The sequence below is a fragment of the Parasteatoda tepidariorum genome, chromosome 10 (genome assembly GCF_043381705.1).
Source record: "Parasteatoda tepidariorum isolate YZ-2023 chromosome 10, CAS_Ptep_4.0, whole genome shotgun sequence".
Taxonomy (NCBI): Eukaryota; Metazoa; Arthropoda; class Arachnida; order Araneae; family Theridiidae; genus Parasteatoda; species Parasteatoda tepidariorum.
This window is the reverse complement of record NC_092213.1, coordinates 13,148,997-13,174,827: the sequence shown is the minus strand read 5'-3', so window position 1 is coordinate 13,174,827 and position 25,831 is coordinate 13,148,997. Positions and strand designations below refer to the sequence as shown.

General features: G+C 29.5%; 1 protein-coding gene across 1 annotated transcript in view; it reads right to left on the bottom strand.

The window, feature by feature from the left end:
* LOC107437265 (homeobox protein EMX2) overlaps positions 1 to 25,831 on the bottom strand; it is a 76,198-nt gene that overhangs the window by 29,058 nt on the left and 21,309 nt on the right. Inside the window, exon 2 of the mRNA XM_016049198.3 lies at positions 22,794 to 22,966. Within this exon, the coding sequence (XP_015904684.2) occupies positions 22,794 to 22,966 (173 nt within the window). The remainder of the gene's footprint in view (positions 1 to 22,793; positions 22,967 to 25,831) is intronic.

Here is a 25,831-nt window from a genome sequence, read left to right as displayed (position 1 = left end):
TTATTCAAAATTGCTTAGAGGAATAATTTTATTCACCAAAGTATCAGGGGAATTCTAAAATAAAATAAAAAATATTAAAATAATCGGAATAATTTTTTAGAAGTTTTCACTAAACAATGTTAAACAGAGGTAAAAAATTATTGATAATACTTATTTTAAAATAGAAATGGCAAACTATTTTAGTCAAATTATTTAATTACCGTTTTAAAGAACAATGTACTCAATTTGGTAGTAGTCATTATATATAGTGCTATTTTTTTTAAATTTTTTTTTTTAAATTTCGCTGCGAGATATCTATTGATCCTGTCTCTATTGTTTCACTTAAAACTGTAATTAAATTCATGCATATCTTGTTTGTTTCCTGAAAACAGTTCGAAAAAATTTCCCAGTAACAAATTTGAAAAGAATTAATTTTATCCTCATTAACACCTGTGCTCATTTGTTCTATCTGCATATCCATTCGAAATAGAGAACAATCTTCGTCAAATGCTTAATCACGTATTGATCCAAAAAAAGTTTAAAAACTTAAGGAATCAAAAAGTATTTATGTTCTTTCTGCATTATCCGGTTATTTAAATTCATATGGATTATTTGTGCGTTTTCATCATTAAAACAATTCAAACAATTTTTAAATAACATATTTAAAACTAATTAATTTTTTCCACATTAACTTCTACTCTCATTTTTTCATCTGCATATTCATTAGAAATCTGGAACAAGCTTCGTCAAATACTTAAACAAGGGGTACCAAAAAGGGGTACAAACTTAAGGTATAAGTAAGCGCGTATCTCCTTTCTGTATTTATTGCTTTACTCAAAACATTAATTAAATTCGCATGGATTTTGTTTTTTTATCTTTTGAACAATTCAAGCAATTGCTAAAAACAAATTTAAAACAAATTAATTTTTGTCTAAAGTTTTATCCACATTAACTTCTGCACTCAATTTGTTCACCTGCCATTAGAAATTCGGAGGAAGCTTCGTCAAATACTTAATCAAGTATTGATCCAGAAAGGGGTACAAACTTAAGGCATAAGTAAGCGCGCATCTTATTTCTGTGTTTATTGCTTTACTCAAAACATTAATTAAATTCGTATGGATTTTGTTTTTTTATCGTTTGAACAATTCAAACAATTGCTAAAAAACAAATTTAAAACAAATTTACTTTTGTCTAAAGTTTTATCCACATTAACTCCTGCACTCAATTTTTCTGCCTGTCATTAGAAATTCGGAAGAAACTNTTTTTTTTTTTTTTTTTTTTTTTTTTTTTTTTTTTTTTAAAATTCGCTGCGATTTATCTATTGATCCTGTCTCCATTGTTTCATTTAAAACTGTAATTAAATTCATGCATATCTTGTTTGTTTCCTGAAAACAATTCGAATAAATTTCCCAGTAACAAATTTGAAAATAATTAATTTTATCCTCATTAACTCCTGCGCTTATTTGTTCTATCTGCATATCCATTAGAAATAAGGAACAATCTTCGTCAAATGCTTAATCACGTATTGATCCAGAAAATGTTTAAAAACTTAAGGAATCAAAAAGTATTTATGTTCCTTCTGCATTATCCGGTTATTTAAATTCATATGGATTATTTGTGCGTTTTCATCATTAAAACAATTCAAACAATTTCTAAGTAACAATTTTAAAATAAATTAATTTTAACAACATTAACTTCCACGTTCAATCCTTTTCATGTCCAATAAAAACTCAATTACATTCTATCTAGTGGTTCCCTTAAAACATTAATTATTATACTTGTCTTATTTCTTAAAACAATTCAAAATATTTGTAAAGTAACAATTTTAAAATGAATTAATTTCATCCGCATTAACGCCTACGCTCAATTCTTCCACCTGCAGATGCAATAGAAATCCGGAACAAGCTTTGTCAAATACTTCATCAAGCAATAACATCTCTAAGTTGAGTTGAAGGCTTTAACCTATGCAAATCAATTTTTATCTTTGCTTTTACAAAAGAAGCGGCGATCACAAATTATCTTAATCTTAATTAGCAACTCCACCCTGAAAGAAAACGGCCATGTGGACAGGTTTTTGAACTTCTTAATATTCATTGAAAAATTTGAGTAGGGGAGGCTAGCTTAATGACGAGAGATTCGAACGAGAAAAATAAGGAAGCATTTGTTCGTAGTTCAAAAGGTTAAGTATAGACTTTTGCAACTAGAGTTAACTTTTGACTAATATAAAATCGGTTAGAGTCGCATTTAAGAGCCCTACAAGAACATAAAACACTAATTTAATTTGCGGTATCTATTAAGCTTCTTGTAAGAGTATGCTGTAGTCGATTTTCTGACGATTATGGCTTATTATTTTTAAACACGGGGAATGAAGTTATTACGCAATCTAGATTTTCAATCTTACGGGAAGAAATTGATATCCTATAGCCATCCATTCTAGGTGTTGTATGCGGATGTAATTTGGAAAAGGAGTGTACCGATTTAAGCCTCGATGTAACACAAATGTTTTTATTTTCGGTAAATTATATCTCGAAGCATCCAATTTACTTGCGAATAGTGTTAGGAGTAAAATTACAGTTATTTCAACATCTTAGGTTTTATTAATGGTTAGAGTAGCTCATGTCTAAAGTGGTTTTGCTGGCGAGTCTCGTTTAATTTACATGGAACAATGAGGAGTAATATTCTAAATTGAATTGAAAATTAAAAATTGAGACTGTTGTAAAATACCAATCAAATTTGCTTAGCTAAAATTATCGCCTACAATATCTTTATTCGATGTTCTTTTGATTAAACTAAAATTGTCGGTTTCAATATCCCTTCTTTTCCTTAAACTAAAATGATCGTTTTCATGATCTTTTCTCGTTTTCCTTTGGCTTAAACTAAAATTGTCGTTTTCAATATCATTCCTTTTGTTTAAATCAAAATTATCGTTTTCAATATCTTTTCCTGTTTTCCTTTTTCTTAAACTAATACTGTCTGTTTTAATATCCCTTCTTTCTCTTAAACTAAAAATTATCATTTTCAATGTATTTTCGAATCTTGCTTTTGATTAAACTGAAATTGTCGGTTTCAATATCCCTTCTTTTGCTTAAACTAAAATTATCGTTTTCAGCATCTTTTCTAGTTTTCTTTTTACTTAAACTAAAACTATCGTTTTCAATATCATTCCTTTTTATTAAACTAAAGTAATAGTTTTCTAGTTTTCCTTTTGCTTAAACTAAAACTGCCGGTTCTAATATCCCTTCTTTTCCTTAAACTAAAAATGATCGTTTTCAATATATTTTCACATCTTCCTTTTGCTTAAACTAAAATTATCGTTTTCAATATATTTTCTCGTTTTCTTTTTGTTTACACTAAAACTCTCGGTTTCAATATTCTTACTCTCTTTTTATTTGAAATCTAAAAAATGTCGGATTCGATATCATAAATGTCTTAAGCCACTTGACAACTTGTCTTAAGCCAACAAGTGGTCAACATACACATTCTTCAAGATATTTAAGTACAAAAATATCCGTAGCTTATGACGTTCCAAACTATGTAACTTAAAAATGACAGACTTTTAACATTTAAACATGCAAACAAATTATGGCAGGAATATATAGGTTTATGCAGTGGAGGAAGTCGTCTTTCAAAAATTTGTTGCATTTTTATATTTGAAAAACATTATTTTAGAGTTTGAAACGTGCAAAAAGAGCAAAATTTTTGACACTTGATTTTGCAGTGACTTTCTTACAGTTAAAAAATAATAATACTAAGTTTCAGTCACTATTATGTCACAGTTTCATAGTCATTAAAATAAAATTGTGTTTATGGTATAGCAAAAGGAGATAAATGTATCGGTGGTTATAGCGGGAGGGATGTTGTTGTGAGGGTCTTGCTAGAAAAATGTAAGTATAAATTAAGCGTATCCGGTTACTGCTTCAAGTTTTAAAAACAAAGAATTCTAAAGATTTAAAAAGATTATAGTTAAAAAGGTAATACATATAAATTCATTTCAAGAGCAAACGAAAAACATAAATATTAATCATTTCGAGTTTGATTCTTCTTTTCCAAAACCACTTTAATACCCATCCTTAATTACTCTCGAATTATTCGATGATTAATTATCTTCGTGATTTGTATGGAAAATTACGACTCTAAAACCAGTGTTTGAAATAAACTATAATGAACTTTTTCCATTTTATGACATCCTTCCCTTTGTGCAAGTAAAACTTCTTTGAAAATATTCTCAAAGAGGTATCCTTCAATTAAGCAGACAATTAAGGATAGAATGTTCCATATCCCATAATACTGTCTCATTAACAACTGCTTTCTTTCAAACTGCAGACGATCAATAAAGTTCGCCGAATGTTAAGCAACTTTTTTCTTTAAAGAATTCGTCGTTGTTGCCAACACGTAAAAAGAAATAACCACTTATATTTTGATTGGTATCGTTTTCTATGGAATCTCATGAGTAAATGATCGCTAATTATTTTCCTTTTAAGACCCTTTAGTAGATTCATTAGAAATGTGTGTAGTGTATGCAAGTTCAAGTTTTTTTCTCGTTTTTTTGAAATGCCATCTGAAAGAAAAGCTATTGGCTAAGTTAGATAGAAAAACGTAATCGTTGTTTACATGAATAGAACTTCCTTTCCGATTTTTTTGCTTCTTTTCATTGGCTCTTACAAAATATTATGGATAATGGAATTTATAGAGACATGGCTTATGTCGAAATATCTATTCTGTTTAATTGGGAAAGTATAAATATTATTTTTTTTCTATATTACTAGGCTAAAGTTCTGAATAAAATATAATTCCATGCTTGCATTTTGACTAATTATTAGCAAATAATTGTTATTTTAGGACTAATAATTAAAACGAAATAGAAGTTATTTTAAGACTAACAATTATAACCAACTAGTTTTTAAAAAACTAACAATTGTAATCAAAGAATAGTTTTATAATTAGTAGTTTTAAGAAAACAATACTTGATTTAAGACGAATAATTACACCAACTAGCAATTCTTTAAAAAGCATTATTATAATCAAATAGTGGTTATTTTTTGACGAAAACTTACAGCCAATTAGTTGTTATTTTAAAATTGATAATTGTAATAAATAATTGTTATTTTAAGACTAATAACTGTAAATCAAATAGTAGCTGTTTTTGATAAATATTTTTTAACTAAATAGTACTTGCTTCAAGATTAATTATTATAATCAATGTGCTAACAATTATAAATAAATGTTGTTTATGACTAATAATTACAATGAAATAATCATTGCATTATGGCAGATAATTATTTCTAAACAGTAGTTGTTATATGACTAATAATTATTATTAAATAGTACTTGTTTCGGGTCAATTGTAACAAATAGTAGTACGCATAAAAACTCGCGGAAGTTGCTTACGAAATTCAAAACTTTTCTCTCTATTATAAATTGTCATATTCATAGAGTTCTCAAAATATTGCTAAATAAGTTATTCAATTAAGATAATAGATACAAAACATTTTTCGATATTTAGCTGACTGGATCCAAACGTATGAGTAAATCTCTTATTCTTTCTAGGCCAGAAAAAAAAATTCTATGCCAAATATGCCTGAATATAAGTTATTTTGGAAAGAAGGTCTTATGACCTGTAATTATTGTTTTAGTTAAGTGAAAGTAATCGCTTTAGGACCGAGTAATAAAAGTCAAACGATCCATAGATGAATCTTCCATATTTAAAGAGTTCTCAAAATATCGATTAACAGAGAATTTCTCTAACTATGGATCCAAACATCCGTTCAAGAAATCTCATTTACTTTTTATAAAAGAATTGCAAATTGCTAATTCCAAGTCCTGACGTCTGATTGTATGTTATTTGGGTAAATAAGCGCCACACTTACATTCTGTAATAATTGTTTTAGTTGAATGCAAGTTAGCGATTGAGGACTGAGTAATAACATTCCAATGAATCGAACAAATATCGTTGTAAAATCTCCATTTCTAAGCCCTCTAAGCAAACAATTTTTATTTCATCAACTGCCCTCGCTGTAAAACTTTTCTGCACAAAAGAAAACATCATGAAACCGCACAATTATTTTTATTGTCGCATTTCGTCCCATCGGTTCAACTGCAATCCAGTATGTAGGCCGTTATTTTTAATCGGCATCCGCTCCATGAGAAATGATTCGTCGTCATCCGCCATTATGTTTCAGAGAGTTTGAGAACAAAAAAAGTTCTAATTGGCGCCGATTTAGAAGAGTTCGTCCACCATTAACGTGGAATGATGAAGCCTAATAATTACTTGGACTCTATTCAATATGTTTCAAACAAAGGAAGACCAATTAGAGAGAACCACGTCGATGCGCATGCGTTACATTCGAACACAATGAGGCTTAGAAAAATATCGTCGGGATATCGTACGCTCTTAATGGCGACTACTAGCGTGTGTTATAAATAGTCTATGATGATAATTAATTTTTTCGAAGCGGTTCGCTTAACTTCACATTATATTAATTTCCACTCCATGCGTTGCGGGGAATAAGTCTTTAAAGGAAATGTTCCATGTTGACAACCTTATGTTAATTCTAACACAGCTATTTAATCAGCGTGGAAAATGGCACAAAGGAAATAATTTGAGAACGTGATTAGCTCGAAATATTATTTAAAGCTGGCTTTATATATATAGTTAGTGTAATGGTTTGTTTAAAATTAATAAGTACGTTTCAAGGAAGTTTAATTTGATTTTATGTGTAAGAAAATTCCAAAAATTTTTTTTTCCTACAGTCTCTGGCCATATTATTAGGCACACTATAAGATTCCATGTAAAATTATTTTTAGCAGGTGATTCTATACAGCTGTATTGTTTTTACTCTGATGAAACCGGTTTGCATTTGATTACACTCCTGTATCAATTGGTTAACACTGCAATGCAATACATTAAAAATAAATACAAATAGGAATTATATAAGTATATAAAAAATCTCCTGAATAAAAATCCATTACATGCATGTTTAAATATAAAATTATTGCATATAAACTCGTGCAAATCATGTAATTATTAAAAGACTACAGAGTGTCTAATAATTTGATCTAATCATTATAGTATACCGATATAATGCTTGATATAATAAATATTCGATATTTATATAATACATCGTCTAATTTATCCTATCGTCAAATGTATATTATATATCGCTTAATTTAACCAATTGATACACTAACGTAAACAAGTTCAAACCGGTTTCAGTCACATAAAAGCAATAATGCTGTATAGTATCAACCTGATAATAAAGATTTTACGTAGAATCTTATAGTGCGTTTAATAATTTGGCCAGAGACCGTATTTTTTTTTCTTTTTTCTTTTTAAAATGTTAGTTGGAATATCGTTTGAAACTGGAATATTTTTTTTAAAATGGTTCCTTTAAAACGTATAAAAGTAAAGTTGTGCTTATACAATTAATTTGAATAAATAAAAATTTGTTTTTTTTTTCTTCAGACATTTAATTATAGAAGCTGAACCAACTCAAAAAGTATTGGTAAAGTATAATTCTTTTAAAAGAATATTAAGAAAAAGTGAAACTTTCGAGTATATAGTGATGAAAAATAAACCTATTTAAAAAAAAAAAAAAAAAAAAAAAAAAAAAANAAAAAAAAAAAAAAAAAAAAAAAAAAAAAAAAAAATTAGAGCTTACAGACATTTCAAACTTTTTGGGAAAAACTAAAATTACTAAAAAAAAATAGAAACAAAGAAAAGTATCATACATGCAGTAAAAAAAAATTAAACCTTAAAAAAAAAGTTTGAACAAAGGAAATTTTTAACAAACAGTGGTAAAAATTAAGCTGACTAAAAACTAAAAAAAATAAAAGCATAAAGGCCAAGGTAACTATCAAACGGTCGGTAATTAAAATTGAACCAATTAAAAGATAAGAGTTGGGAAGAAAGAAACATTCTAACATCTGTGAGTGAAAAAGAAAGCATTGGGGCAAAGAAAACTTTCAAACGTAAAAATTAAACCTGCTAAAAAGAAAAACGCAGGGGCAAAGGAGGCTTTCAAACTGCAGTGATAAAAATTGAACCCTCTAAAAAAGAAAGCATCGGGCTAAGAAATATTTCAGGAATACAGTGATAAAAATTGAACCTACTAAAAAAGAAAGCATGGGAGAAAAGGAATTTTTCAAACATACAAAGAGAAAAATTAAACCTTCTAAAAAAGAAAGCATGGATGTAAAGGAAACTTTCAAACATGCAATGAGAAAAATTGAACCTACTAAAAAACATCGGGGAAACGAAAACTTTCAAACAGTAAGTGGGAAAAATTCAACCTACCAAATACCTAGCCAAGAAAAAAAAAAAAAGAAAAGAAAGAAAGAAACATGGGCCAAACATATATTGACAAAAAAAAAAAAGAAAGGAAAAAAAAAACTCTTTGGGGGAAAGGAAATTTTTATTCATACATAAGAACAAAACATTGTTGATATGATAGAACCAATGTTTTTCCTTTTTAAAATTAGCCCGTAGTTTATATTTTAAAAAGGAAATATTGTTATAATTTATGCTTTAAGATGGAGAAAAAACATAAGCTTTTTTTTTCTTATCTTGAAATAAGCGGGTAATTCACGTTTTCAACATTTTTATTATTAAAAACATGAAAAATAGAGAAATGAGGAATTTAAAAGGAAAAAAATAACATAAGGTTTTTTTTCTTCTTCTTTTTATAAACCAAAAGTTTATTTAAAAAAAAAAAAAAGCATTGGTGTTACACTTAAAAATGGTGTGCAAGATGGATAGCGAATTCGAGGGCACTCGTGCCGTAGGGTGGCATAGCGGAGTCTTAACAGTGACATGCAAAAACTTATAGGGTAAAAAGAAAAAAAAACAATGTTGGCCTTTAGGGGGCTATGTTAAAATGTTCAAAAATCTTTCGACTCAAAATCTATTGAATTTTAAAAATTCTTACATACAACAAGCTATTTTCCAATTTGGTTGTCACTTATTATTGTATAAGATACGAATATATATATATATATATGACTGATTTGTCAGAAATATATGTTAAAAATAAAACCTAAGTTTATACTTTCGACTTTCATGCTTTTTTGTTTCTACTTTTTGACTTAAAAAAGCATTTAAGAAAAAACAGTTTTATGCCTTTTAAACCTCTCTTACTTAAATTTAAACGAAAAAGATCTTCTGTTTGTATAAGAATCTCATAATCATCCTAAAAATGAAAAAAATTTCACGTTTTTTATGTTTTTATAGGTTGATAAAATTGGAAATGGCACACATAATTTTTTTTCTTCCAGAAATGTCACTCTTCTCAAAAGGTTGGTTACCCTTTGTGAACTAACATGAGGCATTTTATTTATTTATTTTTTGTATTCCCCCCCCCCGGCAGAAATTCATTTTCTTTTTTTGATTTTTGCTGCTTTATTTAAAGATTGTTTACTGGCATGATATTTTCCTTCCCGAGTAATTAAGTTTTAGTATAGTATCATGAGTTCTTTTTCCTTTGAATAATTTTTTGCGTCATCTTTTATACGTTTAAATGATGTAACGTAATTATTTGTTCCTTCGCTATCATCATGTTTTAAAGTGGTTTGTATTGTGGTAATATGTTTTTTCTTCGCCAGAAATTTGACTTTTTAAATATTATTTTTTTCACCTTAAGATAGCGTACTAACGTTATTTTTTCTCTCACCTCAATTACATCATTGTTTTTTACACTTTAAGATGGCGTACTTACATAATTTATCACCATCTCTATTATATCATTGTTTTTCACACTTTAAAATGGCGTACTTACATAATTTTTCACCATCTCTATTATATCATTGTTTTCTACACTTTAAGATTACGTACTAACGTAATTTTTCCCATCTCAATTATATCATTGTTTTTTACACTTCAAGATGACGTACTAACATAATTTTTTCCCATCTCAACCATATCATTGTTTTCTACACTTTAAGATGACGTACTAACTTAATTTTTTCCCCATCTCAATCATATCATTGTTTTTTACACTTTAAGATGGCGTACAAACATAATTTTCCCCCCTCTCAATTATATCATTGTTTTCTACACTTTAAGATGACGTACTAACGTAATTTTTTCCCATCTCAATTATATCATTGTTTTTTACACTTTAAGATGACGTACTAACATAATTTTTTCCCATCTCAATTATATCATTGTTTTTTACACTTTAAGATGACGTACTAGCATAATTTTTCCCCATCTCAATTATATAATTTTTTTTAAAAATTATTTTAACATTTTATGATAGTATACTAACTATTTTAAAACATTATACATTTTCGCGTGCAGTTCTTATTTATCAAACATATTTTAATTAATTTGATTTTAGAAATACAAAATGTAATTTGCGTTAATACCTTCAACTAAGTTTCTGCAATTGTTTGTGCAATGTTAATTCCCCCATTAAGATACAAAATTCGGTGAAGCAGAAACCCGTTCGAATGTTCATTGTTCTCTTCTCCCCCTCCTTAGTCATTATTCAAATGTGTAAGTAATATTCATGATTGTTATTCTCTACCCCCTACAGTTTTCCTGTTTTTAGAAATCTTAAACTAACTTTGAATTGAACAGCCTCATTAATTTGCAACTCTACAGTAATTATGCAAATTACATAAATATCAGCGTTTAGAAAAGAAAAAAAAACATTTTAATTATTATTTTATTTTTCTCGTGACAAATTGTTTCATTGATCCATACGCCTAAAAAGAAAATTCAGAGGGAATTTCCGATTAATCGCGATAGATTCTGCCCCAAGGTTTAATCACAGAAGAATAAGCCCGTCACGCTATTTATTTATTCATTTGTTTTCCGTTGTAGATTCTGCCCCGTTTTATTTTGTTCGCTGAAGCTACTGTTCTACGATAAATTTTCTCTCTGAGGAAATTTTGCCTAAAACAGTAAAAGTTCGTAGTAATGGTGTTTTAGATACGAATGTAAACAATAACAAATCCCAATCCTTTTACCTTCACAACTTCCGATCAGAAAGTTTACAACTGCTTACTACAGCTCATTGTTCGAGAATATATTTTCAAGCAGATGATTTTGTTTCCAATAAAGGAAAGAAATAATACAGTTCCTGGGGGTCCTGATTTGATTTCTTTTGACTTATTACTAGTTGTTTTTGTTACAAGCAGTGCAGCGGGCATACGTTTGTGTACTAGGATTTAGTTATAGTGGGGCTGGGATAGCCTGGTTGGTAGGGCGTTGGGCCCATGTCTGAGAGGGCATGAGCACGTTCCCCGACGGTCGGAAACTCCCCGTGTAGAAAATGGTCACTGGTGCATGTTAAATCTGTCGAATGGCAAAGTCCTCCATATTCCCATAACAAATCATTCCTCTGGGGTACTGAATTGGAGATTGACCGTTTTCTTTTTCAGGTCAAAATTACGATCCGTGGATGGCTGTATGAATGGATCTGCCCTATAAAAAACAGGCTGTGACGTGTGTGTGGCTAAAGTCGTATTCTTGATCATAGATAGAGCCACTGAAAAACAAGAAACGCACCCTCTTCCTTAAATGTGTTTGGTCTCACCCTGCTGGTATTGGCAAGTGGCATTAGAAACAACAACAGTTATTGTAGCGAAACAAAGTTTATTTTGAATATTATCACTTAAAACAAACTAAATACGGTGAACACATTGGGCCAAATGGCTTCAAACTACATCGAATACACTAATCCTGAAATATGGGGAGTACAGTGCCGAAGACACTATCCATAACAAGTAATATTTTTCAAATTAGCTCTTCAATTCCTTTAAGAGAAGGAAACATTATCCTTAACGACAAGTAATATTTCTCAAATCGGCTCTTCGATTCTTTTAGGAAAACAAAACACTATCCATGACGACAAGTAATTTTTTTTCAAATCGGCTCTTCCATTCTTTTAGGAAAACAAAACCCTATTCACAACAACAAGTAATATTTTTCGAATCGGCTCTTCGATTCTTTTTGGAAAACAAAACCCTATTAATAGCGACAAGTAATATTTTTCAAATCGGCTCTTCGATTCTTTTAGGAGAACAAAACCCTATTCATAACGACAAGTAATATTTTTCAAATCGGCTCTTCGATTCTTTTAGGAGAAGAAAACCCTATTCATAACGACAAGTAATCTTTTTTCAAATTGGCTCTTCGATTCTTTTAGGAGAAGAAAACCCTATTCATAACGACAAGTAATATTTTTCAAATTGGCTCTTCGATTCTTTTAGGAGAAGAAAACCCTATTCATAGCAACAAGTAATATTTTTCAAATCGGCTCTTCGATTCTTTGAGGAGAAGAAAATCTTACACCAAATTTAAAAATATCGAAAGAAATGTATCAACCAGAACAAAATATTTCATAACAATCTATTCAAGAGCTATCTCATTAGCGCTTTCCAGTGAAAAACCATCGTTACGCTTCATCCCATCTTTTGATACCATATAAATAATCCAGCCTATTCTTTCAACAAAACAGTACCTTCACGACCTCTCAAACAACTCTCTCCACCCCTCTGAACTACGATGAAAAATCGGGGATGGAGCACAGAGGTTAGAAAAAAAAAATACGAACATTGAAGATTTAAGAGATCAGAGGTGAGGTACGTTGGAACGTGTGCCTAAATAGGCAGCCTTAATTGCGTTAGTCATGCCATGGTCGACCCTCAGTCCCGTATCTCCAGGAAGCGTTAAATCCCTCAACATGGGCGAAACAGAACAGAATAATTCCCTTGTTCGAATTTTCAACGCCTCACCCCCATATTTAGTAACAATGTCAACGTAATTGCTTTACTTGAGGTATGGGGGATGTTTAATAAGATATTGTGTCTTTCACTCGCTTTGTTGTGATTGTTCCTCGTTATTTAGGGATAATTTTCGAAGCTTTGACTCCAAGGGATATAAATAAATAAATAAAAATAAAAGATAAAAACACCGTTTAAATGCTTTTAACTCGAAGCAAAGCAATAAATTTTAAATTATACATACCGTCATGCCGTAAGGAATTATTTAATTTTCAGAACGGACAACCAGCTTTTTAAAAAAAAAATATTAAAATTTTTGAACATCGCCAATATGGCGAGATTTTTTTCAAAACAATTTTTTTTCCCCTCAAGACAATAGCTTATATACCAGTGTAGTCAACCTGTTTTATTTTTCGAATTTCTTTTTTTAATTACGCATTTGCAAATTTTCGGTATGTCGGGTACATAAGTCAACCGCTGCTTAAAACAAATATAAACGTTTCTAGAACAAAACAAAAAAAATTTTCTTTTTAAAATTTCAGTCTGTAAAATTAATACTTCACATTGTTCTCTGAATGATATACATTTGATCTCAAATAATGTTATTGTAAAATCTTTTTGAGAATGTAGAATTTCGAATTCTATTGATGGGGAAAGACGACTTTTTTTTAGTCTGCAGTTTTCATGTTTCAAAAGTTCGCATTTTAAAGTTTTGTTTCTGAAATAAAAACCCTTATAGGTAAAGAAAATATGATCAGAGAAAATGTAAAATTAATTGTATATAACGTATTAAAATAGTTTTTGAAAGGGGTAAATTGATACCGAGTAATTCATATCTATTTCACTGTTTAAAATTCATCGATATTTCACGAACAACGAATGTCCGACTTAATTACCGACGAAGTCGACTCTCTGATTTTCGTAAAATTTTAAGTGTTTGAAAAATCGACTTATGCACTGAAATGTAAGGTAATTAATTACTCTTAATTTGTCTTAAATATAAACTAAGACGTCTAGAAATATATTGTTTAAAAAAGATAATATAAGACAGAAAAAAAGATGTGAAAAAAAATTCTCGACACTTTCTGCCATTTATGTTATGGTAGAAAATGAAGAGAATTTCTTGCAAGATGCACGATTGTGAAGTTAAATTATAGAATGCTCATTAAGTTATAAAATTCAGAAGCCATCATTAATTAAGAAGTAAAACAAATTTCTTTCCATTCTAAATCTATTAAATAAATGTACGAAAATTTAAAAAGTTTAATACTTTGAGTGTGGCAATTTTTATCATCTAGAAAAACTATTGCAGTCAAATGAAATAAATACTACTGATTTTGGTGTTTAAAAAAATTGCCTGCAAATAAATTTGATTAAATATTAATATTAGAAATCTTATCAGAAACCTTGAATAATAAGAAAAGACAACTTTCAATACGGAATTACTCGCTAAACTGAAAGCTAGATAATATAAAATAATAACTTTATAGAATTTCGATCTAAACTGATACAAATTGACGGTGACTAATATCTTCGTTAGAAAAAGTAGGTAGTTTGTGATGAAAATGAAAATAATGTTGTTTAATTGATTTTTCTTTATGTTATCATAACGATGAAAATTCTCAATTTTTGGGATAATTTATTTCTAACAATTCAAAACAACAATTCGCATAAAAATGCACGTTCATAATTATTCTGACTTGTTGTGATAACTTCGTATATATAAAAAAACTTATCATTAGAAACAGCCTTCATTATGTAGTTGTGAGAAACAAACTTAGAGTTAAAGAAATTGATAATGCTAAAAAATCTGCACGTGGCTCTAGAAAAAATAATTTGAGCAGAAATATTATTAAAAGCAATAAAAGCAGCTGATATTTATAATCGCCAGTGATAGAACCCACCAAGAAAAAAGGCACGAGCCAGCGTATGTAAAAGAATGACCTATTACCTCTCTCACCACACTCAAGGCGTTAAGCCTAAAAAGCCGTTAGTTCTAAATTGCAAGCTGCATAAATAAAAAAGAACAACAAAAAAAATCGTCCCGGAATTAATAACGATATCAACTGATTAGATTACAAAGAGGGTTTTGGATTCCACCTGCATAGAGAATCCTCCTAACTAGTGGGAGGCAGGTTTATTGTAAATGATCTAAATTCGCCTGAAGGATATTAAATGGAACAAAAAAATGGTCATTAAAATCGGGTAGCTTTGGCGCACTTTTGAGAATTTAGCGTTGATGATTGCACTATTTGGCCTTTTGGAAACAAAAATAAAAACCGTGATGGTTATCGGGTCTGGTTAATAGTGGGGAGGAGATGGTTCTGCCGCTACCAGATGAATGTTCTCGCAGATGGTAGTTTGGCACTTTCTTTCTTTTCAAATGCTAATCCTCCTCCTAGTCTTGGTAAACTTAGCAATTTCGGAAGTTTGAGTAAGGCCTGATTGCGCTAATTAGGGAGTAGGATGCTGATTGCTTTTGTCTGGTTCGGAATGGGTGTTCTTCAGTTGCTGGATTTAATTGAAGTGGTTGGCTCGGCATTCGTGAAAATGGTTATTAGAATATGAAGTGGATTTTCCATGTTTTTTTGTCTGATTGTCAAGAATTGATTTTGTAGCTAATTGGGGGGATGTACCGCGGAATTTCGTAATTAAGAAAAGGAAGTCTTTTCTAACGAGAATGGTTTTCGAGAATAAAATAATAGTTGTAATTGTTTTTTTTATTATTATTATTTTCAGCCTATTTTTCAAATCATTATTCATTATTTTACCATTCTGAAAAAAAAATTTTGTTACTTCAGAACATAAAATACTAATTTTTGAAATAATATGACAGTAAAAAAAAATTTTTTTTTTAGTTATTACCATTACTAATATTATTTTCTATCAGGCTCAAAAATCTTTTTATATTATTCTACTATTTTTTGAAAAGATTTTCTTAAATAACCACTAATGCATGCTATCACTTTAAAATATAAAACTATAATTTATTTTAGGAATCTAATTCTTACAAGAATGGCTTTCTAGAATATTACAATGTTTGTATTTTTATTATATATTTTACCAGGCAGAAAAGACTGGTTTTGAAATCATAGATTATTCTATCATGTTTAAAATAAATAAATAAATGTTGCTACTTCAGAGCGCAAAATACTAATTTCTGAAATAATATAACGATTCGAATTGTTTTTGTATTACTAATATTAATATTATTTTCTATCTGGTTTGGAAATTTTTTTATATTATTCTACCACTTTTTGAAAAGATTTTCGTAAATAACCACTAATGCATGCTGTCACTTTAAAGTATAAAACAATTTATTTCAGGAATCTAATTCTAACAAGAATGGCTTTCTAGAATAATATAATGGCTGTATTTTTACTGTTATTTTCTTCCTGGTTTTGAAATTATTATATATTATTCTACTTTTTTGAAAATAAATAAATAAATAAATGTTGCTACTTCAGAACGTAAAATACTAATTTCTGAAAAAAAAGTAATAGTTAAAATTATTTTTTTTAATAATGTTATTTTTCCGGTAAGTTTTGAAACTTTTTAGATTATCTTACCTTGTTTTTTAAAGATTTTTTCAGATAATTACTAAATATCGAACAATAATTCATTTTAAGAATCTTACTCAAACAAAATTCGATCGGATCAGATTTTCTTCTTTTAATACGTATTTATACGGCAATTTATTACGTATTAGTAATTCAAAAATAAATTAGCAATTGCAGATTAACGTTCGTATAAAATAAATACTGTCGGCCTAACTTAAACGGGCTTCTACATATATTGCTCAATTTAGCCTGGTGTTGATAACGTGTCTCATCACGCAATAATTAATCAGTAGAGACGGTCAAAATAAAAAATTAACGTTAAAATCATTCGTTAATAATTTAAAGAACGTCGTAATAATTCGTTCAATTAAATAAAGTGAAAATTACAAAGCTATAAAATTTAATAATAATTAAGTTCTGTTAACATTTTGTACTGAATCATCATTGTTTAGAACTAGGGTTCGATCTCCAGTGGCGGCGCGAAGCCTACACAGCTGCAGATAGATGGGGTACCAGCTTGTCTGGTAAGTAAAGACGGCCAGTCTGTAATGCTGACCACGTTGCCACGATTATCCAGTTCTTTTTAGAAAATTGTGGGACGGAAACCTCTATGATACCCTTGGCCCACAACGAACTATTGCGGGAAAGCTTTACTTTTCTCAGATCAAACTGATAACATGCCTCAAAATGTACTAATTAATCAGTAGAATAGCTCAACATTAAAAATTAACATTATTGGCAATTTGTTTACGAAACTGAAGTAGAAACTACAAACTATAAAATTAAATAATAATTAAGTCCATAATAGTGAGTTTTTGTATTGTTTTGTGAATATTTTTGCATCCTTTTTAGTAAATTTTTTAGTTTTTGAGTCAGGGGAAATATTTGATTATACGAGGTTTTTTAGCATCTCATCGATGGAGAAAATTTCGGTTCTTTAGGTTTTATTCTTACAAGGCGAAGTATTTGTTTATCATCTACCTGAATAAGTGAAAACAGAAGAATAAAGTTTTATTCTACTTTTTAATTTTCTTTAAACAGTAGTTTTTGCTTCTCTCACAAGAATTTGTGAATTGCAAGACAATTTCATGTATGAAAAAATTAAATACTTAAAGTATACTTTTAAAAGTTACAAAAATTAATTCTAAAATCTAAGAATATGAAAGTTCATGAAGGGACTATAAAATAACATTTAGGATATCATATAATCTGAGAAATATAAGACAATAAAATTCTACCAAAGGAAATAAATGTTTAAATTCTACACAGAGCAAATCTCAACCAAATCAGAATAAAGTCTTATTATATAAATGTTGTTTAAGAAATACAGTTAAAGGGCTTTCAGGCGATATAGTCATCTTTTCCAAAATTGCAAGTTTGCATAATATATCTTCTAGTATTATTTTCAAATGAGAACTTTCTAACCACGCGAAAATTTTAGAAAATTAATAGTACAATACGTAAAAAAAAATATTATTGCTTACGTTTAAATAGTGATATATATATATATATATATATCAAAATGCTTTTAAAATGCCATATAACATTTATTAAGTTTTACAATTTTATCGAAAATAAATACCGTGATTTCTATAAAATTTTGCGATTATGCATCAGANTATATATATATATATATATATATATATATATATATATATTGAAGAATTTGAAAATGTTTCTTGTTATATTACCTTAATATCTGCGAACTATTGAAGATTTTAAAAATAAATCATGATTATAAAGCTATTTGTCATATATTTGTTGGAAAATTACAATCGAGCCCCAATTATCCGAACCAATCGTGGTCTAGTCTACCCGGATAATTGGGTAACTTCAAAAAACTGCTATGAGAATGTTTTTCCGCAACTTCCCTTCACACTTTTTCCAGGTCATAGAAAAGCAATTGTTGTAGTGCCTATTATAGCATATTACAAATAGCGTGTTTAAAAGTTTAATTTTTTAAAATTTTATTAGAAACCTGTTTCCTTATTAGAAATTACTTGACACCCCACATTGAAACTGGGTGGGGGAAAAGTGAGTTTCTTTTCAAAGTCATCAAGGGACAAAAGAAGCCATTCTTCCACCCCTTTCAGACATTCTAGAAATAAAGAAACACTTTCGTAATTCTTTTTTCTTTTTTGCAGACGATAGGAAAAACATATGGTCCTTGAACGACCAGGATAACTGGACAAGCCGGTAAATCCGAGAATCGGCGTTCCACTGTATTAATTACGCGTGATTATGAATGCAATTTTAGCTTTAATTGCTTTGATAAAATCCTTCCCTCTCTAAAAGTATGACTTTAACCATACGAGCGGAGTAGTAAATAGTCATTTTTTTTTCTATAAAGATAGTCATATTTAAATAGTCATTTTTCAATAATCATAGTCTTTTTAAATAATCATTTTTTAGTAGTCATTTTTTTTCATCATCTCGTTGGGGATGAGAAAGAGAAAAAATTCTGCTTTCCAAAAACAGTAGCATTAGTCTGTCGTCCAAATTAATTTAATTACAACTACTGTTTATATTTCTTAAAAAACAACTGCCAATTCACTGCTGGAAAATATAAGCAGATTATAGCTATTCGCTTCCTGTTTGAAATTATTTCCATAAATCAGTTACGCAAGGACATTGATAAGAACATCACATCTAAACAACCGCCCCCCCCCTCCCAGTCTCTTTCTACAAACACATTCTCAGAGGTGCACATACACCTGTACTTTGTCACAGCGAAATGGTCAAACCCACCCAAATCACCTGCAAAGACAAGATATCGCCTTTAAGCAATAACAGTTATTTACGCCTGTCCACTTTTAGAAATCACCTGCGACCGAAATAGAATCTTTTTTGCCAATTATAGTCTGACGCCACCGTTTGAGGACAAAGTGTATGACAACATGGTCAGGAAGTGGCTAACGAAGGGGCAGTCGTGGCTGCTAAACACCAGCTGGTCGGCACTGTAGATTTGCTCGCTGATAGGCCATGAACAATCATTATGAATTGTGAGTACTGGGCAATACTTTAATTTGAATATGAAATAGCGGATTTAGGCTCTAACTTTTAATTGGGTAGAGAAGTAGTTAATAGCAGGGAAAGAGTGTCGCCCAATTAGGCGGATGGTCCTCTTTTTGTATATCCTCTTTCCCTTTTTTGTAATTCATTAATATCTCCCAAACGGCTGCACATTTGATATGTTTGTGCTTCAAATGAGGAATCTTTTCGCTTCAGCGATGCATAAAAGCGGTGTAATCAGGGCTCATGAGTTTGTTCGACCGAAAAGTTCCATGGGCCATCAGGACAAAAGGGTTGAAAATCATAAAAGTAAAGGAGTTCCATTCGCGATATGTACTTAGAGGATATTAAGAAAGATATTTTTATAGGTTCTTGTAGGAAGCTGGCTTTTCTGATGCAACCAACCAAAGAATAAGAAGTTGAACTTGCGTACAAATTGCGCATTACTTTTTTTTTTCTATTACGGAATCGTAATTGACCATTGGTCATTGGTGAAAAGAACACGTTTTAAAGTGAACGATTATTATCATTTATAATGTTCTTCCGCTGAATTCTTTATTCGTGAACATACTGCAGGAAAATATTTTGATCGGAATTTATCGGATTTGCGGAATGAAATTTTCAATAATATTGCAACTAATGAGTAATTAAATAATTCGCCCATGCGATATTTCGCCTAAATATCAATCAAATACAGATATTAAGGTGACTTGGGTAATCAAGATAACTTTGACGAGTCTTGCTACCAAAACATAAGTTGAACTTGCATACAAATTGCACATTACCTTTCTTCGATTATGGAATCGCAAATGGCTAATAATTAATGTAAGAAAAACATACAATTTAAGAAGCCTCTATACTCGCCATTTTGAATTCTAGATCAAATTTTCAAATATTTTTTATATTTAACAAACTTTTGATGATATAATATAAATAAATAGAGCAGTACCTCTAAAAAAACGAACAGAATAAGGGTCGTTTTGTTAGATAAGGAGAAATTGCGCTTGATAATTTTCAGAAGTTCTACGAATTTTTCCTCAAATCTTTAAACCAGTTAAATGCTACGATTGGTGGAATTGAGTAAGAAATTTAAAAATTCCTGTTTCTCAGATTTTAGATTTTTAAAAAAAATCTAATCTTAATTGCAATTTAAATTGATGAAAAGCAAATTTGATGACGCTAAAAATTTCCTTTAACATTAATAGCATAAAAATAAAGATATTAATCAAAAATCTAAAATCTAATAACTGTTTACGATTTAAACATCTTTCAAAAGCTGTTGATTGAAGAATTACATTGGCGTAATTTTGTGAGAAAAAATTAATGAAGATTTTATAATACTGTATGCTTTATATCTTAAATTCTGTTTGGGTGACGGCCTTATATTTTACATGTAACGAAACATAGTGCTAATTAGAAGTAAATATCCATAATCAGTTTATTTTTGAAAATTAAATGAAAAGGATCAAAAGCATATTTAGAGTTTTCCCTCTCTGTCTCCTCCCCTTCGAAAATTGAGTTCGATCGGGATAGGGTAGACCTCTAAAGATGAACGATTTTTATCAATTATATGTTCTTCCATTAAATTCTTTATAACGCAAAAAAATATTCTGATTTGACAGATTTGTAAATGAAATCTATAATATTATTATCTTGTATGACTAGCAAATTAATTCGTCCGCACTAGATTTTGTCACGATATCAATTAAACACCGAAAATTGAGGATTCGTGTCTAACTTACACACCTTAAAAATGCTTTGAAAAGAACAACTTTAATAGGCATTTTTAGTTCCTGAATAAAATAGTATGAAGAAAAAGTGCCTCCTGCATTTGTTAACGATTGTCCAGTATACGTATTTAAAGAACTTTTCAGGACGCCAAAAAATCATCTCTTTCAGAATTAGATAGCGAAATTAATCCAGTTTATATTTTAACAATAATTGGACTGTGTAGTGGTCAGGGATCTGACCTCACATCAAAAAGATCATGGGGTTCGAATCCAGGACAAGGCATGAATGTTACGTCATTCCTTGTACTATCTGTCCCTACTGTGGGAGCAACGTTGCCTTACCTAATACGGCGCACCTGAAAGTGTAACCAACAAATCTGCCCTACTGATTGCTGAATGACGAGGGTCAATCATGTAGGCGTTGGGGGAAAAAACATTATAATAATGGATAATGTTTTGTAAAGGATATTATGTATGAATACTAATAAATATCGTCTCATAGTTTATTGTAAACGTAGTACATGAAAATAATTTTGGATACAGTAAATTTTATACTATCAGATTTGGGAAGAAGAAAATGTGCAATATTGTTGCATTATATCTATAACTATAGCAATTTCGTCTGCGCTCATAGCCAAACATGTCACTCAAATTGGGAAGAATTCATTAAATATTCATTCAAATTTTGAGGTAACTTGGAAAACTTTCCGAAGAAAAACTCTAGAACATGGCATAAAAATCATATATTCAAATAAATTTACATGTCAGCTATGCATTTTTTACTAAATATCTGGTAATAAGAACTATAATTATTATCAAATGTATAGTTTAAATACTGTATATTTTGGTTTTGTTAGACAGAATTACGGTTTGTTTATTTTTTTTTTAAACCAGAAACGTCATTATATTCAGTACGATAATTTTACCAGATTTTTTCCCCCGTGTGCGTAACTTGTTACTGAACATTTTTCTTGCTAGACCAATGAATCAAATAAACTATTTCTCAATGTATAGATGAAACAATAAATTAATAATGTTCAAATATATTTCTAATTATTCTGAATTATCTAATGGCCTGCATAATTAATTGTTGGATTGTTCTATCATATTTCTAATTATAATATATTTCTAGTTATTTAGTTAATAGATTTCGTTAATAGGTCTAATTATTTTGTTTAGTTAATAGGGTACTTGTAAGTGACGTGGTGTGGGTATCTCGACCTTGATTGGTTTATGAAATGTAGCATTTGTTTATGTCCGCAACTGTTCTTTCCATTCTATTTCGAGTAACCCAAGCCCATCATGTACCAATTTTCTGAAGTGACGCATTCTATATTTTTTCAGAAAGATTCTTTCTCTCTCTATACATCTTTTTAACACAAAGACAGGCAGGAGGTCGCATAGAACATAAACAGACTAATTACGCATCGAAGTTGCCAGATACACAAAACAAAAATATATCATGATTACAATAAAATACATAAGCAAATAATAAATCTAAGTTAAGTAAAAGACTTAGACGAGGAAGAATTATATTTCAACTAATACGATGTGGGATACGGCACTGTATAAAATTAACTTCACGTAAATTAACTTTCTAACTTATGTGGAGAAACTTAGCTCAACTTTAACGCACCATTTTGCTTAGAAATGATCAACAGTCGCTGTCGTCAATGGTCACATGTGTAGGCATCCGTGATCTTCTGCTTGAAGTACCCAATAATAGAATTTCTTCGAATATTTATTAAAACTGCTAATGACATAGATAGGATAATTATTGACTTACTTGTGTTTCTGTGAGGCTTAAACTTTGTGCCAACTGTTTTCTTTCAGCTCCAACAACATAATGGTTTTTTTCGAATGCGTGCTCCAATTTCAAAAGCTGTGAAGGTGAAAATGCAGTTCGTATTCTTTTTGGCTTTCTAAAAGGATGTAAAAGAAAACCGGCTCCGTCGGGACCTGAAAATATTACCTCCTTTATTATAAAGTAATATGTACTAAGATAAAAAAAAATTTGCTACGTTTTATGATAAATATTTACAAAACGTTACATAAATTCTTAACCATATTAAAATTTTTAAACATCAAATAATTGCATATTTTTATAATAAACTATAAATAAATAATAGATAATAAATAACAAAATTTTTAACTAACTAGTAAATGAAAAATAGTATAAAACTTACGTAAGATTGTAATAAAAAATAAAAAAAACTTTATGTAAATTCTAAAGAAAATACAGTTTTTAACAGATACAAATTTTTCCCTTTTATTAAACATATTTTCAGATCCATGCTTTTTTCATTATTTTTAAAAGTGCTTTTATCATTTATTTGATGTTCTATCCGGGCACTATGTTATCTATGTTTTTGTGTTAATCTACTGAACCACAGTTCAAAACATTTCGAATCAAATTGCGATATAAAGTACCGGCACTTTGAGAGTATCATTCGTATAATCCATTTTTATCGCCAAATGTTACGCCGAATTTTTTTTCCATAATATTTATTTAATCAATGTGATTCAGTGAATATCTCGTAATTATTGCTGTAAAAATTTATATATCGGATTTTTTGTTCCGTAACATGTTCCGGTAAAAATGGATTTCACAGCGAAAAATACAGCCACTTTTTAGTACTTTTTACCATAATTTGAAACAGAATTTTTTACAGTAAACACATTTTTTTCTTCATAATTTAATTCATGCTTTTTTGTTTTCTTTCTTTTAATGCATATCCTCACCATGTTTTAAGTATCAAGTTCGTGATTCATTTATGTTTTTATACATTGTATCGAACAACGCATGTTTCTTTTATGATTTAAATCATGTTTTTATCATTTATTTAAAGTTTCTCCTCACTATGCTTTAAGTATCAATATTCGCGATCCGTTTTATTAAACACATTATCAAACAGAACTTTCTTTTTCGTGTACATTCTTATCATTTATTAAGCGTTTATTTATCGCACTTTGTTCTAAATATCGTAATGCATAATGAAATCAAAAAAATTATTTTTTATTCCAATTAATTAAAGTTAACTGCGTAGTTAGTGAATGTTGATGCATTTCATTACTTTACTAAAATCAAAAACTAAGCAACGATAATGAACATTATCAGCTCTAGATCCCGAAATGTATAAATTTCCCGATCATAAATAAAATTTAAATAAACATTCGATTTATGCAAGCCTCATTAGTCAAACTGTTGATTATCAGTCTCATGCATAGATATCTAAACAATTCAAATCAATTATTTGGCGACGAGTAACAAACCACCTATAAAGAACCCAGAATTTCGAGTTGTTTATCTCAACTTTAACCCCTAAGTATCGTCCTCGCACATATCAACCCCACTTGTTAACAAATTGCTACAACAGCTATCAAAGACGGATTTACGATTTATTTTTTCCTTGATAAGGTACTCTTGGCGATATTTTCACCCGAAAATATTCCATTAACTAACCATTGGCTTCTGTATTTTTGGCACTTATTTCCGTTAATTTCCGGAATCCAAATCAAATCCATCACCATGGATGTTTCCAGTAGCCGTTTGACAAACCGATAGCGAGGTTGAGGTATTGATGATGGACATTCGATAATGGTCAATTCTGTGTGTTTCATTTTTCTTACTAAAGGAGAATTTTATAATGAGAATTTACCGTGATTAGGGTAATGAAAGATACATAGATAAAGATAATTCATTATTTCTGTTTTTTTGATAGGTCAATTGATTTAAGTGATTGGTCAACACACCGTTGACCTAGGGTGTCGAAATCTATTAATTTAGATTATTATATCGTGTCTAAGGGTAATGACTAATTTATTGAATAAGAAAGCTTTTTTTTTCTTCATATGAGCCGCAGCACTATCAAATTTTTACGATGATTAATAAAGCTTTGATACGCAAATATTGGAAATAGATAGCAATTGGTTTGCTTACGTGACTTTTGGATGCTGTAACCTTGGTTTGAAAATTTTGTCGTCAATCATTGGCCATTCTATCATCACGTGATTAAAAGATTGATGTTTAGGTACTACTTTTACTTCTAATACTGCTTTGGAGAAAAACTCGCTCGATTTAAAAAAAAAATATTAAGCAGCATCGCGATTACACTAAAAATTAAGATACAAAAAAATTGAATTTAATTCTTCGTTTGTCGTTAATTCTGTACTTTTCAGCAATTAGAATTGCTTAGCTTTTTATCGCTAATTTAAAAATTAATTTATAATTTAAAATTTTTATTGACAATATGGGATGTAATGGTATTTAAATTTATAGCAGATTTAAAAAAGGGCTATAATTAATTTCTTTTCATTAAGGCAGTTAAGAAATTGTTATCTTATTTTTTAAAAATTCATATTTGATTTATATCATTTAAGTTTTAATTTTCGTATATTTTGATTAATTTAGGGTACTTATTAAAACATATATTTCATTAATTCTTTCGACAGATTTTCATACTGTTTCGGCAGAATCAGCAAACCAATATTTTTTTTTCTTTTTTTGCCTGTTATTTTTGCAAAATCATCAGTTTTATAGAGAATTTATTAAACAAAAGCAAAGATGTAATTATTAAAACAGTTTATAACGGCTATCACATAATTTTGCGATAAATTAGCAGTTAGGTGAACAAAAAAAATCTGTCCAAGGGGACGAATTATTGTATATTATTGAGTGAATATCCGCCATATTGGCCGCCATCTTGAATTCTGAGCCACCGGTCAAAATTCGAAGGAGCCAACATTTATATTCGAATTCAGCAACTCTAAATTAGTAAAAACAGTTGATTTGGGACTGCAGACCTACAAGCTGATATTATTTTT